Consider the following 18,364-nt stretch of genomic DNA (forward strand, 5'->3'; position numbering starts at 1 on the left):
ACCAGGTACTCACATCAGTGTGTGCCTGCCAGCTCAAATTTTTATCTAAATTTAATCCTACAGAATTTGAATATCTGTAGGAAGTATTCCAAAGGAATGAGTACTCAGCTCATAAAATTAAGTGGGTGATGCAATCAGAACCGCAAACACCTGAGAAAGAGATTGATACTGAGACTGAGGAAGATAATCCAAAAATCACTTATCTACCTTTTGCTGGCTAGTATCCTGTAAGACCAGTAGACTCCCACAGAAACATGGCATCCACTGTATTATCCTCCCTTGAACTAAGAAAAAAGTATTCTTTGTGATGTTGAAGACGACCTAAGTCTTCAAAAGCTGGCTGTGTATCACATTCCATGTTATGGTGGCATGGGCATGTCTTACATGGGGCAGACTATCAGAACAATAGAGGAGAGATGAAAGGAACATCTGCAACATACCCGACTAAGACCACCAAACAAAATCGGCTGTCGCTGAGCGCTGTCTTGAATCAGATCATGAAATGAGATAGGATGAGACAAGTATTGTGGTACAAAGGCCATGCTTCTGAGACAGGATAATAAGGCATCTATCAGAAACACAAAATTGTCAAGGCTTTCGTGGCCACTTGTTGACAAACTGCCTATTGGCTTCTGTCTCGGGTTCTTCGGCCGACGTTCATCTAATGATTTTTCTGACGTTTCGCCAGCACGAGTGGCTGGCATTGTCAAAGCTTCACCCTCCATTGCCGGGGTGAACTGGAGGCGAGCTCGCGGCCGCAGACTATATGTACCTGGCGCGCCAACGTCCGAGGGCTTCTCCGCAGTCATTTCCGGTGCGGTTCTCCTCTTGCTACCTGCGACGGTCGTTCGCTGCAGTACGGGAAGCCAGGATCCGTTTACCTTAAGGCTTTCCTCTTTCTTGTTGAAACTGTTCGCGTGTTTTTGGATTTCTACAGCTTCTCTGAACAAGTGCGTGTGATAGTGCTTCTCTACAGCCAGAACTTCCATGTCGGCGAATTTTATTACGTGGTCGGTCTCATTCAGTGCGTGCTCTGCCACGGCCGATTTCTCCACCTGCCCCAACCTGCAATGTTGCTTATGCTCTTTGATCCTGGTGTTAATGGATCGTCCAGTCATTCCGACATAAACTTTTCCGCATGTGCAAGGTATACGGTATATTCCCGACATTGCAAGTGGGTCTCTTTTCTCCTTCGCCGATCTAAGACACTCTTTGATCTTCCTTGTCGGTTTGAAAATCGTCTTTACGCCGTGTTTGCGCAATATACGGCCGATTCTGTCCGTCACTCTGGGAATGTATGGTAGAAAGGCCCTACCCGACATTTCTTTTTCTGGTTCCTTACTTCGCCGAGTGTTTGGCTCTGTTACACTTCTAATGTAATTTGTGGAGTACCCATTGCTCCTCGGAACAGTTTCCAGGTGTTGCATTTCTCGTTTGAGGTGTTGTGGCTCTCATATTCGTCCTGCTCTCGTTACGAGCGTACTAATCATGCCTCTTTTCTGGCTTGGGTGGTGGTTTGACAGTTTGTGCGGGTATCGGTTCGTGTGTGTCGGTTTTCGATACACGCTGTGTCCCAGGTTTTCGCCGTCCCTTGTGACCAGCACATCTAGAAATGGCAGTTTCTTGTCCTTTTCTACTTCCATGGTAAACGTTATGTTGGCATGGAGGCTGTTCAAGTGTCTCAGGAATTCACCGAGCTGTTCTTCACCATGGCTCCACACCACGAAAGTATCATCGACGTACCTTTGTCTCTGCAAGTCATGATCCTGCCGCTGTTGAATTCCTGTATGTACTGTTGATCATTTCATTGTTTTGCTTATGCCATAACACAATAATCTCACAAACAAACGACATTCAAATGTGTTTTATGTACGAGTATCCTGCTGCATAATCTAGCCTTACATACAGAATATAGATGGCACCATTACTATTACATACTCTGTTCTGTTCCATTGAAAAGCTGATCATTTGTGTATCCAAGCGTGTAGTACACTTCATGTCAATTTGACATTTGAGGAATGTTGTCTTCATTGTGGTGTGATTTTAATGGCCATAAGTGTATAAACACATGTCCATTTTGTGGTATATAATTTTTTTTTAGTGTAATGTGTTTGAAAGTTGCCTGTATAGAGTTGTACCTTTCAGTTGAGTACTGTGTGTGTTATGTTGCCACATTTGTTTTCAGGTATTTTAAGCATATTTATTGTCATTTACATCTTCCAGGAGCAGAAAGAGGCAACTGAAACTGAACAATCCATTGACAATCTGGAAAGAAAATTGACACTGGAGGATGTGGATGAAATGAGGGCGTGTGAGGAACCAACTTTTGCCAGTCAAGCAGTTTCAGTATGTGTAACATATAGTTCTTATTAGTGTAAAATGTCAGTAGTAATTTACCAAAAGCTTGATAATGCAAAGATACTGGCCATTTTTTTTTTTCTTTTTTGTTGCGTATTAAGAACACATTCTGCGTCAACCTCACTATCATTTTATTCTTGTTGTTGTTTTCATTTAGTTGCTGCAGGACCCATGTATAGAGCAATGTTGTAATTTACAATTCCACCAGTAATTCTGCAGAGAGCTAATGGTTACATACATTACACATCAGTAATACCGTTTAAACGTACTACAGTTATTTATCAAATTTAGAATGTAAACTTGCCTTGTAAATTACATTAGATTGAGATAAAAGTTTAGTTAGTTTGTTGTGTTTTCTTATATCTACTCTTTGAATACAGAATACGTCACATTACATTTTGCTCTTTACAAAATGTTCTACCCAGGATTAATTTTAAACATAATTTATGTACATGACAATAATTCACACTTTTAGTTTCAGGCCATATGTAATGAAACACAAAATACACCTAGTCTTTTCCCTGAGAGTTCAATACAAATGAAGCCACTTTTGAAACCAACATCAGACTCAAGCTTGTTAATTGAGATACCTAGTTCCAATCTTAGCATGCCTGCTACTGGAGTCTCAGATGACAAGGTGGATACCGTCTACACAGATGGAAATGGTACTGAATCAGATGTTACCGTTCTCAGTACAGATTCAGAGCTATTATCAGTGGACAAAGAACATAGTTTGAAACAGAAAGTGCAAGCAAAACACCTGAAGATTATTCTAACAGTAAGTATCATTATTTCTCTTCTATTTGTATGTTATGTACTGCATATGTCATCTGTATCTTGTTAAGGAAATTGTATCCCATGAACATAATTAAAATTAAACCCTTAGATTTTAGTTCTTTCTCTTAAATACTGAAAATGGCTAGATGTGCAAGAGGGAAGACCGTAAGATAATATTGTCATTCTCTCTGCAAACTACACAAGTTCTGTCATGGTATTAAAAAAATATTGTCCGTATTTGGCTAGTCTTAATGTGAGAATATGTTAACATCTGCATAGATGATGTGCAACAAAATGATGAGTACATTTCAGCATGCAGACTCTCAGCTGTTGCCCTTCTGGCCTTATTGTCCATTTTAAGTGTGATATTCACTGCAGAAGTTGAACTTTTGTACTGCCAATGGCAGCAGCTTCTTCTACGTAGAGGAATCTTAAAGCATGGCCTCTCAACACCTTCAGTAATTTATACTTTTGTCTCCTGTACTCACAATTACAAAAATATGATTATTTACTCTGTCCAATAACTAATGGAAAACATTAACTGCATGATTTAGTGGGATCTCAGTTATACAGTGACAGAGGTCATGGGAGAACATATTTTTCAGTTTGTCAGGCATGAGATCTCAATCTTTGTCATATACTCCAACAGTTTATGAATCCCATATCACCTTGGGGAGCATGATTTCTACATACCATAACAATAACGATATTCCTGAATAACTGCAGACACTAATACTTTATTGTTAAATTTTCGTTGTTCTCTGTTCTAATTATCTCAAAAATGTGGTATCAGAGGTGAACTGCCAACGTCAAAATTTATAGACTGAGGCAATTCAGCATTTTCTCATAATCACCATTGTAATCATTTTTTATATCATTTCCATTATGAAATTTTGTAGTTCCAGGTTGTATTATTGATTTTTGTTTATTTTCAGTAATTTAGTTTTGCTGGATTCTGTGACCCTTTATTATCGTGCAGGTGTAAAGTTCAGTAACCTGTATTTGCACTTCCTACGTCTGCATGAACTCCTCTATACCAGTACTGTTATTTTCTTCTCACTGAACTGTTCCTTTTCTGTACCATGTTTGCCATTTTTTTTTTCTATTTGATCACCTTTCCTCTACTTACTTATGTCAAGATTTACAGGCCTTTTATTTTGTTTTAATTTATGTTGCAGTACAGTTGCGCATGACTTCCTCATTGTTCTGCATTCTTATATTTCATTCCCTTGATAAACTGTATTTCTATCATTAAAATTACTTTTCAGTCACATTTTGATAAGCAAGTTTATTTGAGTGGTGTGTCTTTGTCCAATGCTTGGCACTTCACTCGAGTTGCAAATAATGTTCTATAGTGGTCAGACAGTTCTGTTTCTTTTGACTTGAGTTGTCTCATATTGATGGCAGCAAAAATAAGTGGTTTTATGTAGTTCTGTTAAGTATTATGAAAATTTCTGAAGACTTTTTTTTGTGTTCTTTACTTCTACACCACCACCACCACCCCCCCCCCCCCCCTTTTCCTCGTCTTGACAATGAAGTAGTAATACGTCCACATATTGGGCTTAGTTTTCATAATACTGCATGAAATTTGATGGTAAGCCTTTATTTTCATATTTGATGACATTTTCAGGCTTAGTAGTTTTCCAGGAATCTTCAACAGCTTGATAGCTTTTTAAATTTTAATTCACATGTGTTGCTTTGATATTTGTGTTTATCACATGACTGGCCTATTAATAAACATTTAAAAATTCTGGTAATAATGTTCTGAAGCCATTGGGTTGAATTGACTTGCAGTTATTCTATTTTGACAGGAAAAGCTGAAGCAGACTGTTAAAAAACTAAAACAAGATTTAGAAGAAAAGAGTCAGAGGTTGTTAGATTGTGAGCAAAAACTTCAAGATATGTTATCTTTGAAAGAAGAAAAGGAAGTGTTGGAAAAGCAGTTAGTAACTACTATTCAAGATATAACAGATGAGAGAAATAAATTCCAACAAGAGAAGCAGGCAATGAAGGAAAATGAATTCAAATTAATGTGCGAAATTACTAATCTTAAAACATTGGTAGATGAGAAACAATCTGAAATTAATTACTTGAAAGGAATCATTATATCCAAAGATGAAATTATAAAACAACTGGAGGAAGACAATAAAATGACTTTTACATCCGTTGATCCAGTTTCTCAAAGGACAACAGAATCTAAGGAGTTAAGTCTGTTATTGCATCAGCTTAAAGAAGAACAAGAATCTGGTAAAGCTCTAAAGGATGAATTAAATCGACTTCAGGAAATGAATGGAAAAATAGTTAATGAGTATAATAGCCTTCGGAAAGAGTTGGAAAAGCAGGATAGTATGTAGAGTTCCATCATTTTAGATTTTTGTAAGAAATATAAGTTGTTTCCCTCTCAATCACTTGTTAAATCCCAATTTATTTTTACAGCTAATTCTCTTGATGACTTGACAGCAAGAGTTGAAAAGGAATTGGATTTGTCTGCTCGTCTTGATTCTAGTTTGCTTGAGAAGCTGGAACCACCTGAGACAGTTTGCAAATGTAGTGATCCTTCTTTTACTGAAGTTGTGAGCAAAATACTAAGGTTTGGTGCAGAAGTAAGTACATTGAATGAAATCTTGTTCTTAACCTTCAGTTGCAGTTTTAACAATTACGCGTACGTAATATTACAAAGATATGTTTCTGCTGTCAGATCAATTGTTATTGTATCTATTGATGATTGTTTTGTCATATAACTACAATAAATCTTTTGCTGATAGCAGGAACATTGTGTTTTATTCACAAAATCAAGTAAAATGCATTTTAAGACCGTTAACATAGTGAAACTTAAACATTATAGGTGTTGTAACACATCTAATACAAGAGTAAATAAGACTACAGCACCAGAAATCATGATTAGTTAAATAAATTATGCTACAAGGGGTGTGACAGTATGTAATACAACACATTCCCCCCTCCCTCAGGCAATTTTGGTTGAAAAAATCCAGAATTTGTTGTGAGACATCGTGGAATATTTGCACTTCAGCACCTATAGTTCCATGAAGTCCCAGTTGGTGACAGCTGCATACATAGCCTTCAAAATGGCACCTGTAATGGAGGTGCATTCCAAGCAGAGAGCTTTTTTTGGGAGAAAGCCAGAGCATCACAGATATTCATAGGCACTTGCAGAATGTCTGTGAGACCTGATAATAATAAAAGCATGGTGAATCATTGGGCGAAGTATTTGTTATAATTGCAACAATCTCGTGCAAACGTGCACGATCATCCCTACACTGGCTGGCCTCACACATCTGTTACTCCTGCAGTGTTGGAAACTGCGGACACTCTCATTTGAGGTGATCAACAGATCACAAACAAACATCTTGCAGCACAGCTGGATGTCTCTTTTGGCAGTGCCACTTGGGGTACTCAGAGGTGCATGCATGTTGGATTCCTTGCTGACTAACAGAAGACCATAAAGAACAATGAGGGACCATCTATGTGAAATTGCTTGTGCAATACAGGGTTGATCGTGACAGTTTTTTGTCGATCATCATCACAGGTGATGAAATGTGGGTTTCGTGACTTTGAACCAGAAAGAAAACAGCAATCCATTGACAGGCGCCACACACCTCTTCCAAAGAAAAGTTCAAGGCCGCACCCTCAACCAGTAAAGTCATCGTGACAATCTTCTGGGGTTTGATGTCCTCCTTCATGGTGCAATTATCAACTTGGAAGTGTATTGTCCTACTCTCAGAAAGTTGAAGAAATGACTTCAGCATATTCATCGCCACAAAAATGCAAGAGAACTTCTCCTCCATCACAATGCAAGGCCTCACACAAGTCTGCACACGCAAGAGGAACTCACAAATCTTCATTGGACTGTTCTCTCTCATCCATTATACAGTGCACCATGTAACTTCTATCTGTTTGGCCCAGTGAAGGATACACTCCATGGGAAGCAATACACGAACTATGGGGATGTTATTGATGCAGCAGTACATTGGATCTGACATTGGCCAGTAGAATGGTACAATGTGGGCATACAGGACCTTCCAATAAAGTGGCGTTAATTGAATGGAGATTAGGTTGAAAAATAGGGTTTTGTAGCCAAAAGAGTGGGGAATAATATGGTGTATTGGAATCATGAATAAAACCAACCTGCTGTCAGAAAAAAATGTTGCATTACTTATTGAATGCTCCTTGTATGTACAGAAATACCAGCACAGGATAACTGTTAGCTTTACTTGTGACAGAATAAGAAACAAAACCCACTGAAGATAGCACATAAAATGCTGAAACATGTATAGTGTGTGTCACCAAAATCTGGACTAACTTGAATTCAAATTTCCTGTCACATTATTCTTTAGCCACAGGTCATTGTTTCTAGTAAATAGTCATAAGCCCAAAATGGCGAAGATGTTGAAACCAAGTCCAGAGTATGGTAAAAGACCCACAGTTGTCAGTGGTCTTCATGCATGGCACTCAGCAGCAGAAACAATTTTCTTCTTTAAATACCCAAAATCTCTGTTAAATAACAACAATATGAAAAGTTCTGTTTGAAAATTACAAATTATGTAGGAATAAAGGAGACGACTCACCAAAAGGCAGAACCACTGCATCATCGATAGGCACACAAACAGGCTTGGCTAGCTTTCAGAATGCACTTCCTTTTACAAGCTGTAGGAAAAACGCGCGCGCGCGCGCACACACACACACACACACACACACACACACACACACACACACACACATTCACACGCATACACTTGTCTCCTTACATCGTGCTCAGTCAACTGCCAGCACTTTACTGGCCCACAGTTAGTGTACTAGCAGCTCATGGGAGAGTGGGTAGCCATCTGTGGGCTAGCGAGGGGTGCAGGTAGAGTGGGCAGGTGTCAGATGGCTGGGCATGCTATTTCACCGACTACAGCAAGAGATAACAACACATAATTAGCTGACGTGGGGACACAAATTGGATGGGGGTACTAGCGCAGGGCATGATTTTGTGTGTGTGTGTGTGTGTGTGTGTGTGTGTGTGTGTGTGTGTGTGTGTGTGTGTGTGTGTACACACACTATTGGCTGGGGGAGGGGAGCAGCAAATTACCGTAGGTTTAGGCCAGGAAGGTTAAGGAGTGAAGGATGTTCTGTAAAGATAGCTCCCATCTGTGCAACTCAGCGAAGCTGGTGCTGGTGGGGAGGATACAGATGGCACAAGCTGTGGATCAGCCATTGAAATCTCACGTATTGTGCCACTGGATGGGCCACTTTGTTTTTGGCAACTGTTTGGCGGTAACCATTCATTCTAGTTGATAGCTGGTTGGTTCCTGTATCAATATAAACACTATGCAGTGGTTGCAGCAGAACTAGTATGTAACATGGCTACTTTCACAGGTGGCACAGTGTCTGATGGGACTGGAGTAGGTGGTGCTGGGTGGGTGGATTGGGTAGGTCTTGCATCTTGGTGTTCCACAGGGCTACTACGATCTCTGTGGCGGAGGATTGGGGATGTGAGTGGCATATGGATGGACTATGATGTTGTGAAGGTTTGGTGGGCAGCATATCACCACGTTGGGAGGGGTGAGAAGTATCTTAGGTAGGATTTCTCTCATTTCAGGGCATGATGACAGATAATCAAAGCCCTAATGAAGGATGTAGTTCAGTCATTCCAGTCCAGGTTTGTATAGGGTGACAAAGGGGATGCTTCTTTGTGGTTAGTTCTTGGGGTGGATGTGAGAATCAGGTGTGTGTGAGGATATGGTATAGAAAATCTGTTTGTGAATTAGATCTGGAGTGTATTGGCTATCTGCAAAGGTCTTTGTGAGGCCTTCAGCATACTTGGTGAGTGAGCTATCATCACTGTAGATGCAACTACCATAGGTGGCCAGGCTGTATGGGAGGGATTTTTTGATTTGGAAGGGGTGGCAGCTGTCAAAATGCAGGTACTGTTGATAATTAGAGGGTTTGATGTGGACCGAGATGTGGATGGAGCCATCTGAGAGGGGGAGATTGACATGAAGGAAGATGGCATGATAGGCAGAGGAGTACCAGATGAAGTGTATGGGAGAGAAGGTGTTGAGGTTGTGAAGGAATGAAGATAAGGCATCCTGGCCTGGGTCCAGATTATAAAGATGTCATCAGTAAACCTGAACCAGATCTGGGGTTTAGGGTTTTTGGAAACTAGGAATTTTTCCTCTTGGTGGTCCATGAAGAGGTTGACATATGAGGGTGCCAAGCAGGTGCCCATGGCTGTGCCACGAATTTGTTGTATACTTTCCCTCCAAAGATGTAGTAGTTATGGTTGGGATTGTTGTTGGTTGGTGTAGGAGGAATGAAATGGTGGATTTGGAATCCTGCAGCGTGTTGGAAGAGGTAGTGTTCAATCGCGACAAGGCCGTGGGCATGGGAGATGTTCGTATATAGGGAGGTTGCATCAACGATGACGAGTAGTGGTATGGGAGGTAAGCATGTGGGGAGAGCCGGGAGCAGAAAGTGGTTGGTATCGGGAGGCTAAGTTTTGGATGATCACTTGGAGATGTTGATCAACAAGGGCTGATATTCCTTCGGTTGGGGGCACTATAACCAGCCACAGTGAGACACCCAGGATTGTCAGGTTTGTTGATTTTGGGGAGCGTGTAGAAGGTGGGTGTGTGAGCTGTTGTTGTGGTAAGTAGGGAGATGGATTCAGGGGAGAGGTTCTGGGAAGGGCCTAAGGATTTCAGCAGGTACTGGAGTTTATGTTGGACTTCTGGGATGGGGTCACTCTGGCAGAGCTTATATGTGGAACTGTCAGACAACTGGCAGAGGCCCTGTGCCAGGCACTGAATTATGACTCAGAATCCGCGGCCCATCTGTCTGGCCCATTTGTGTGGCCTATCAACAAAACATTAGTAGAAGTGACGCAGTCTTATGACTTATGTACTGTAGCACTAACATTTTAAATTTGACAAGGCCAATGTCTGGTATGTTTTAATTTTAATTTTTTATTGTGACATTTCTGAAGAAGGCCTCATTATTATAGCCGAAACCTAGGTAAAGTTTCTTGGCTTATGCATGTAGAGGCTGAAATTTAATAACATTGAAATATTTCTGTTTGCTTGGTAGTAAAGGATGTTGCTTGCAACATTGGCCCAGTTTCAAATAGTTCACTTCATAACCTTCAAGTTCATGACTTGTAGAAAATAAACTAACACTAAATCACAATAAGACTCAGTTTTTACAGTTTCTAACACACAATTCAACAAAACTCATAATTTTAATTTCACAGAATGGGCATGTGATTAATGAAACTGAACACTTCAAATTTTAGGTATTCAGATAGAAAGTAAACTGTTGTGGAAAGCCCTCTTTCAGGATCTTGTTCAAAGACTTAATGCTGCCATTTTTACTATTCAAACGAGGTGTGAAGTGAGTGATCGTTTGAAACAAAAAATAGTCTATTTGCTTATTTTCATTCACTTATGTTGTATGATATTATATTTTGGGGTAACTCTTCCCAGTCTAGAAGGATATTTTTGGTTCAGAAACGGGCAGTTCGGGCAATAAGTGGTATAAGTTCACGAACCTCTTGTCGACCCCTGTTCAGGAGTCTGGGTATTTTGACATTGGCCTCTCAATATATTTATTCTTTACTGTCGTTTCATGTTAACGATATCAGCTTGTGTTGTTGTGGTCTTCAGTCCTGACACTGGTTTGATTCAGCTCTCCATGTTACTCTGTCCTGTGCAAGCTTTATCATCTCTGTGTAACTACTGCAACCTACATCCTTCTGACTCTGCATAGTGTATTCATCTCTTGGTCTCCCTCTACGATTTTTACCCTCAACACTGCCCTCCAGTACTAAATTGGTGATCCCTTGGTGCCTCAGAACATGTCCTACCGACCAATTCCTTCTTCTTGTCAAGTTGTGCCACAAACTCCTCTTCTCCGCAATTCTGTTCAATACCTCCTCATTAGTTATGTGATCTACCCATGTAATCTTCAGTATTCTTCTGTAGCACCACATTTCGAAAGCTTCTATTCTCTTCTTGTCCAAACTATTTATAGTCCATGTTTCACTTCCATACATGGCTACACTCCATACAAATACTTTCAGAAACGACTTCCTGACACTTAAATCTATACTCGATGTTAACAAATTTCTCTTCTTCAGAAACACTTTCCTTGCCATTGCCAGTCTACATTTTAAATCCTCTTTACTTCGACCACCATCAGTTATTTTGCTCCCCAAATAGTAAAACTACTTTACTGTCTCATTTCCTAATCTAATTCCCTCAGCATCACCCGAGGCAACTAGACTACATTCAATTATCCTTGTTTTGCTTTTGTTGATGTTCATCTTATATCTTCCTTTCAAGACACTGTCCATTCCGTTCAACTGCTCTTCCAAGTCCTGTGGTGTCTCTGACAGAATTACACTGTCATCGGCGAACCTCAAAGCTTTTATTTCTTCTTCATGGATTTTAATACCTACTCCAAATTTTTCTTTTGTTTCCTTTACTGCTTGCTCCATATACAGATTGAATAACGGCAGGGGAGAGGCTACAACCCTGCCTCAGTCCCTTCCCAACCACTGTCTCCCTTTCGTGCTCCTTGACTCTTATAACTGCCATCTGGTTTCTGTACAAATTGTAAATAGCCTTTTGCTCCCTGTATTTTACCCCTGCCACCTTCAGATTTTCAAAGAGAGTATTCCAGTCAACATTGTCAAAAGCTTTCTCTAAGTTTACAAATGCTAGAAATGTAGGTTTGCCTTTCCTTAATCTTCCTTCCAAGATAAGTCGTAGGGTCAGTATTGCCTCACGTGTTCCAGTATTTCCTCGGAATCCAAACTGATCTTCCCCGAGGTCGGCTTCTACCAGTTTTTCCATTCGTCTGTAAAGTATTCACGTTAGTATTTGGCAGCTGTGACATATTCTTCTTGAAGTCTGAGGGTATTTCGCCTGCCTCATACATCTTGCTCACCAGGTGGTAGAGTTTTGTCAGGACTGGGTCTCCCAAGGCTGTCAGTAATTCTAATGGAATGTTGTCTACTCCCGGAGCCTTGTTTCGACTCAGATCTTTCAGTGCTCTGTCAAACTCCTCACGTGGTGTCATATCTCCCATTTCATCTTCATCTACACCCTCTTCCATTTCCATAATATTGTCCTCAAGTACATCGCCCTTGTATAGACCCTCTATATACTCCTTCCACCTTTCTGCTTTCCCTTCTTTGCTTAGAACTGGGTTTCCATCAAAGCTCTTGATATTCATGGAAGTGGTTCTCCTTTCACCAAAGGTCTCTTTAATTTTCCTGTAGGCAGTATCTATCTTACCCCTAGTGAGATAAGCCTCTGCATCCTTACATATGTCCTTTAGCCATCCCTGCTTAGCCATTTTGCACTGCCTGTCGATATCATTTTTGAGACGTTTGTATTCCTTTTTGCCTGCTTCATTTACTGCATTTTTATATTTTCTCCTTTCATGAATTAAATTCAGTATTTCTTCTGTTACCCAAGGATTTCTACTAGCCCTCGATTTTTTACCTACTTGATCCTCTGCTGCCTTCACTATTTCATCTCTCAAAGCTACCCATTCTTCTTCTACTGTATTTCTTTCCCCCATTCCTGTCAATTATTCCCTGATGCTCTCCCTGAAACTCTGTACAACCTATGGTTTAGTCAGTTTATCCAGGTCCCATCCCCTTAAATTTCCACCTTTTTGCAGTTTCTTCAGTTTTAATCTACAGTTCATAACCAATAGATTGTGATCAATTCCACATCTGCCCCTGGAAATGTCTTATAATTTAAAATCTGGTTCCTAAATCTCGATCTTACCATTATATAATCTATCTGATGCCTTCTAGTATCTCCAGGATTCTTCCATGTAAACAACCTTCTTTTATGGTATCAGCTTATTCTCAATAATTAGCAGCTTTCACTCAGTTAGTACTGAGCGATCCAAATGCAATCTGCATTTGGATCGCACTTCCTCAGCTCTTTTGCAGAAACGTGTGCAGTATATTGCTGCATCCATTTTCAATAAGCTACCACCATAATTCAAAAATCTTAGCAGTAACCCACGCACTTTCAAATCAAAACTGAAGAGTTTCCTCATTGATCACTCCTTCTATTCTGTTGAGGTGTTCCGTGAAAAATTAAGCTGATTCGTGTTGTATTGTTGATTGTGTTTACTTAAACTTACGGATTGTCTTTTTTTGGGTTCATAAACATTTTCTTTTCATCTTTTACTACTTTTGTGTTGTGATTTCATCTACTGACATGTTCCATGACCTTGGAGATTTGCTCCTCACTTTGGTCCTACGGAACTTGAAGTGTAAATAAAATAAATAAAAAGACTTCCCGCTCTCCCATGAGCCACTAGATGCTTCCCCCAAACCCTTCCCTTCCTCTTGCCTCTCTCCGTCGCTCACCCACACGCCCACCTCACTGCAGTACACTCACCGTGGACCAGTAAAGAGCTGATAGTTGACTAAGCCCATTGTAGGGAGAAAGGCGTGTGTGTGTGTGTGTGTGTGTGTGTGTGTGTGTGTGTGTGTACTATATGTTTTGTCATCCTGGCCTGTAATGCGATCAGCCAGTACACACCCATGGGTCCTTCCTGTAAATCTATTCCCCAGCTGTAATCGTATGCTGTAAAATTCATGAGCATAAAGAAAGTTGACAGATAACACATGGTACAATACTGGACTGGACCATATAAACTGTGGGTGACAGAAAATATGATAATATAGCACTGGAAATTTCTGGATGGGATATAATAATAGAAGGAATGAAGGTGACCATTCACCATATAGTTGAGGTGTTAAGCGAATTAGTCATGAGTTCAATCTTGTTCGTGTGCCTGTCATTACATAATGTCTTTACTGTGTGTTGATATTCTAATAACTGTATCATAGCAAAATACTGTATTTCTTAATGCTAATCCTTTATATAATCTGTTTTTGTTCCATTGTTTTGCAGATCCTGTCACCAGAGGAACTTTCATATGTGCAGCAACTTATTCCAGCTTCGGATAGTATGAACGAAAGTAACCATATTGGTATGCGATTATCTACAGTTAATATTAGTATCCCTGCAAATAAATTCACATTTCATAGCGGTTGTAGCGGAAGTACTGCAATGCAGACAACTCAGCTGCTTGAACACAAAGGTACACCTGTACAATTTTGTTATCTACTCATTTTTTCCATTGTATTTTTTCCCCTTTCTATTCTCCCATTTATTCCTGTTCCTTAGAGTTGGCAATTTTTCATATTCTCATCCTCTTTTAATCCATCTTTACTTCTCACTTAGTCCCTTTTTCATTTCTTGACTGAAGCTAGCATACTGCTTAATAGTGTATTGCCTTAGTCCTCCTGCACTCAGATGTCTTTTCTTCATCTACACCTTCCTTCCTCTTCACAACCAGTGGATCTAGCTCAATCTTGGGCTTGTATAACTTATTCTTCACCCATCCTATCTTCCCTATGCTATCATTCATTCTTGTCTTAAGACTGAATGCATACTTTCAAAAGATGCTAATGTTGTGTTCTTTCTAAGAGATTTTCTGTCAGCAGTATTTAGTATTTCGCCTTGTGATGGTAACTAATGACCCATCTGTTTCTCTGTTTGTAATTTTAATAAATAAGTAATTTAAATTCACTTATTCTCAATTTTTGTTGGGGGGGGGGGGGCAGGCAGTTACGTTTTAGAAGAAATGGGAGACCTTAGACAAAAGATCAGTGTGTAATAACATTGATTTATGTGCCATTCCATCATAGACAACAATCATTAACTCTTTTGTTCAATGGTTATTTCTGTGTCACACAGTTTTGCTTTACCTGAATACAAACTGAGTACGCACCAACACCCGGGTATATATTTATTCCAATTCTGTTAACCCATCTCCTCCTTCCCCCACCCTCTGTTTCTCTCCCCCCCCCCTCCCCGTCTCTCTGTTTCTCTTCTTTTCACCCTCTCTCTGACCATCTTGTTTTCCCCCCTCTCTGCCCATCTCCTCCTCCGCCTTTCTCTGCCCATCTCCTCCTCCACCTCTCTCTGCTCATCCCCTCACCTTCCCTATCCCTGTCCATTTCTCCCCCTCTCTCTGTGCATCTTCTCCTCCCCACTATCTTGTTTCCATATCTTTCTTCCTTCTCTCTGTCTGTCCATCTCCTCCTCCATCTCACGCCATCTTATCACCCCCCCCCCCCCCCACCCCCCACCCCCCCCATATATGAGATTTCTTTCCAGATAGTAATATGTATACAAGTTTGAAATCGATCTGCGGGGTTTAGGAAGAGCATTTTAGCTTGCGACTTTGCCTGGATACACACATCACGTATATTTCACGTGTATTTGTACACACTTTTCACCTGTGTCTCCAGCAGATTTCATCCTGTATTTTCATGTTCAGCAGCTTTCCTCACATCCCAATGTTTGATGTTGTATCTCCTGAACTACGTGTCGTATAGTGATACATTTTTGCAAGTACATTCAGTGGTTTAAGTGAATACTGTCTGCAATATATGATGCTGATATAGTTAGTAGTAAAGAAGTAATAAATTAAAAGGTCATGCCTGATGTGCTAGTTTTACTGCACAAACAGCGTAACTGTGTATGTGTTTGGGGGTACAGGCGAGGGGGGGGGGGGGGGGGGGGGGAGTTGTCAGCAAGGAAAGAAGTCTCTTTGAGAGGTAGCTAGTTCTTACACCCTCCCCACTCACTGGGGACTTTCCTGTCATTAAGTGATTTATGTACCAGGTCTGGTTGAAATTTATACAGTGACTTAGGAGGATATGTGGAACATACATGCATACATTCATATTATTATAAAAGTAAATTCATTGTTGATTTCTATGTAAGACAGTCATTGTGCCACTTCTTCTTGTATATGAATGAGTCAGATAGTATAGGTTTCATGAGAATGAGAAAACCCACTATTCATTGCTAAAGACTCTTTTATGGTTTTTTCAGTTGAACAACTTGAAGCAGCTGTGGAATCAGGAAAGAAACATGTTCTGCAGTTACTTGAAAGTTTGAACAAGGAAAAAGCATGTAACTTAGAATCTGAGAAAAAAGTAAATGATTTAATGAGAGTGCAAAGAGAACAAGAAATGGAAATTGAGAATCTAAAAAGACAGACAGTGTACCATGAAGAAAGATTGCAGCAGTTCATGTAAGTTTTATTTTATTTCTGTGTTCTTGACAATATGTAGTTCTCAATAAAAAATTTTAAAAATACATTACATGTATGTTTGTTCGCAGTGTGCTATTGGAGAAGGAAAGAGTGAAAGTTAGAGACTTTGAAAATGATCTTCACAAAGAAAAAAATAATGTTAGACACTTACAGTCACTTCTTGAAGCTGAACGTCAGAGGGCTAGTATCTCCAACAGAAAAGATTCAGAGCTTATAGAGGTATGTCTTTATGTAAATATTTCTGCATGAAGCAGAATGATATATTGAGGTTTATTTTGAAAAATATTATAGTCACTGTTATGAAATCATTCTTTATGCACACCTGTATGTGGTAAGTTTATTATATTTAGGTTCGAGTCCACTTGTTTGACAGTGTGGTGGCCTTTTGCCACACAACTGTCTTAGCAGTTCCATATAGACCCAGCTCGCAGTAGCTGTCTGCTAAGGCAGCCAGTTTCTCCCTTTGCATGTTACTTCCATACCAAGCTGTCATTCCTGCCATGTAACCGGATACCTGCACATTATGATCGCTGACTACTGGTGGAGAAAAATAGCTCAGTCCATAGCGAGACTTCTGCCGACCTACTCTAGACCAGTCTCCTTCTCCCCGTGGTGTCTACATCAGTTCCTGGTTTGCACGGACACACCACATGGAGGTGCGCACCATGAAGTTTTGAGAGACACTCATGCCCTGCCATCTCTACCCCTGCTATGCAGCTGGGCATATAAATGGTGTTTTGTGCCACATCTTGTGCTGAAGATTACTAATTTTGCACGTCATGTCAGAATATCATTGTACTGGTGAAACTTAGGGATGAGACTGTCACCTTCCTCGATGTTCATCTTTTCTACTGTGCTACACCTGTTTCCAGCACCAATCACACCGGCAACTGACTTTTTCAGAACTTATGAATTTTTAAGACTATTTCATGTGTTGGTCCTTGACCATGTACAAACATTGTTCTTTGTACAGCGCCTACCATACCTTGCTCTATCATTGGGCAATTGACTTATAAGTTAGATAAGGAAACATTCCTACACTGGTCAACTTAATATCCTATTTCAGCAAGGTATTGGCCACCTTGTTCTGTTAGCACTTGTTTCAATTCTCCCACACGTCCACATCCCACCCGCAACTTAAGTTTTCATGCTATAGACACTGTTGTTTCACATCAAGATCCATTTGTCTTCTTTTGATGTCCTTTCTGCAACGTTGCGGTAGTGGCTTCCTCCTTCCCTCCCAACCGATGCCGCATAGCACGTGACAGTGCTCTGGCACCCCAAGACATCATCACTGGGCTGTCCACATGTCTCACAGAACTGGAAGGCAGCAGTGCTGAGCTGCATGCACTCCTTGCGGTGATGCGACCACCAGTGGCCCAACCACCAGCACCAGACTCCACAGCCGACTCCCGCACCGGTTCCTGCTTCTGTTGCCTCCACTGCCATCCTTCCCTGCTTTGACCCTCTGACGCCCATTGCCCTGCATGCCACTAACACTCCGTCCAGGCATGCTGTGGCTCACCTACAGTGTTTGATGCTGCGGGGTCTGAACCTGTGGTTTTCCTTGGGGGACACCATCTTCCTTGGTTGCGGCATCACTCAGGATGCCACCAAGTTCGCTATGGTGATCAGCCAGTGTGAGGCAAGTGTAGGTCCACGATGCCATTTCGTTGCTCCTAGCCACCAACAGCTATGAGACACTCTGATGCTCACTGACTGAGTTCACGAGATGCTAGTCTCCTTGCCTGAAACCACTGCTGTATGCCACCCCCACCCCCATGTGGCACAGGCAGCTGGTCATCATTCCTCCAGCTACTCCATTTCAACCCCCTCATCACTGCTCAACATGCTGTCCCCACTGGCCCGCTGCATAGGGCCCAGCAATATCCTCACCCACCTCAGCGCTGACATAACAATGCTACAAGCAACTGTGGCCCGCCACAATTCCAGTCGCCACCGCCCACACAGTTCAGTCCACTAGTGCTACAACGGCTACCACCACCACAGCCCTAACCAACCTGCTAACACCTCTCGCGACACATCCGGCCTCTGCTGGTGCTGC

General features: G+C 41.0%; 1 protein-coding gene across 1 annotated transcript in view; it reads left to right on the forward strand.

The window, feature by feature from the left end:
• Positions 1-18,364, forward strand: part of LOC126154495 (A-kinase anchor protein 9-like) — a 510,657-nt gene that overhangs the window by 391,769 nt on the left and 100,524 nt on the right. Inside the window, exons 37-43 of the mRNA XM_049916148.1 lie at positions 2,224-2,346; positions 2,834-3,136; positions 4,947-5,481; positions 5,572-5,738; positions 14,082-14,271; positions 16,077-16,278; positions 16,368-16,518. Coding sequence (XP_049772105.1) covers positions 2,224-2,346; positions 2,834-3,136; positions 4,947-5,481; positions 5,572-5,738; positions 14,082-14,271; positions 16,077-16,278; positions 16,368-16,518 — 1,671 coding nt within the window. The remainder of the gene's footprint in view (positions 1-2,223; positions 2,347-2,833; positions 3,137-4,946; positions 5,482-5,571; positions 5,739-14,081; positions 14,272-16,076; positions 16,279-16,367; positions 16,519-18,364) is intronic.

Source organism: Schistocerca cancellata, chromosome 2 (genome assembly GCF_023864275.1).
Source record: "Schistocerca cancellata isolate TAMUIC-IGC-003103 chromosome 2, iqSchCanc2.1, whole genome shotgun sequence".
NCBI lineage: Eukaryota > Metazoa > Arthropoda > Insecta > Orthoptera > Acrididae > Schistocerca > Schistocerca cancellata.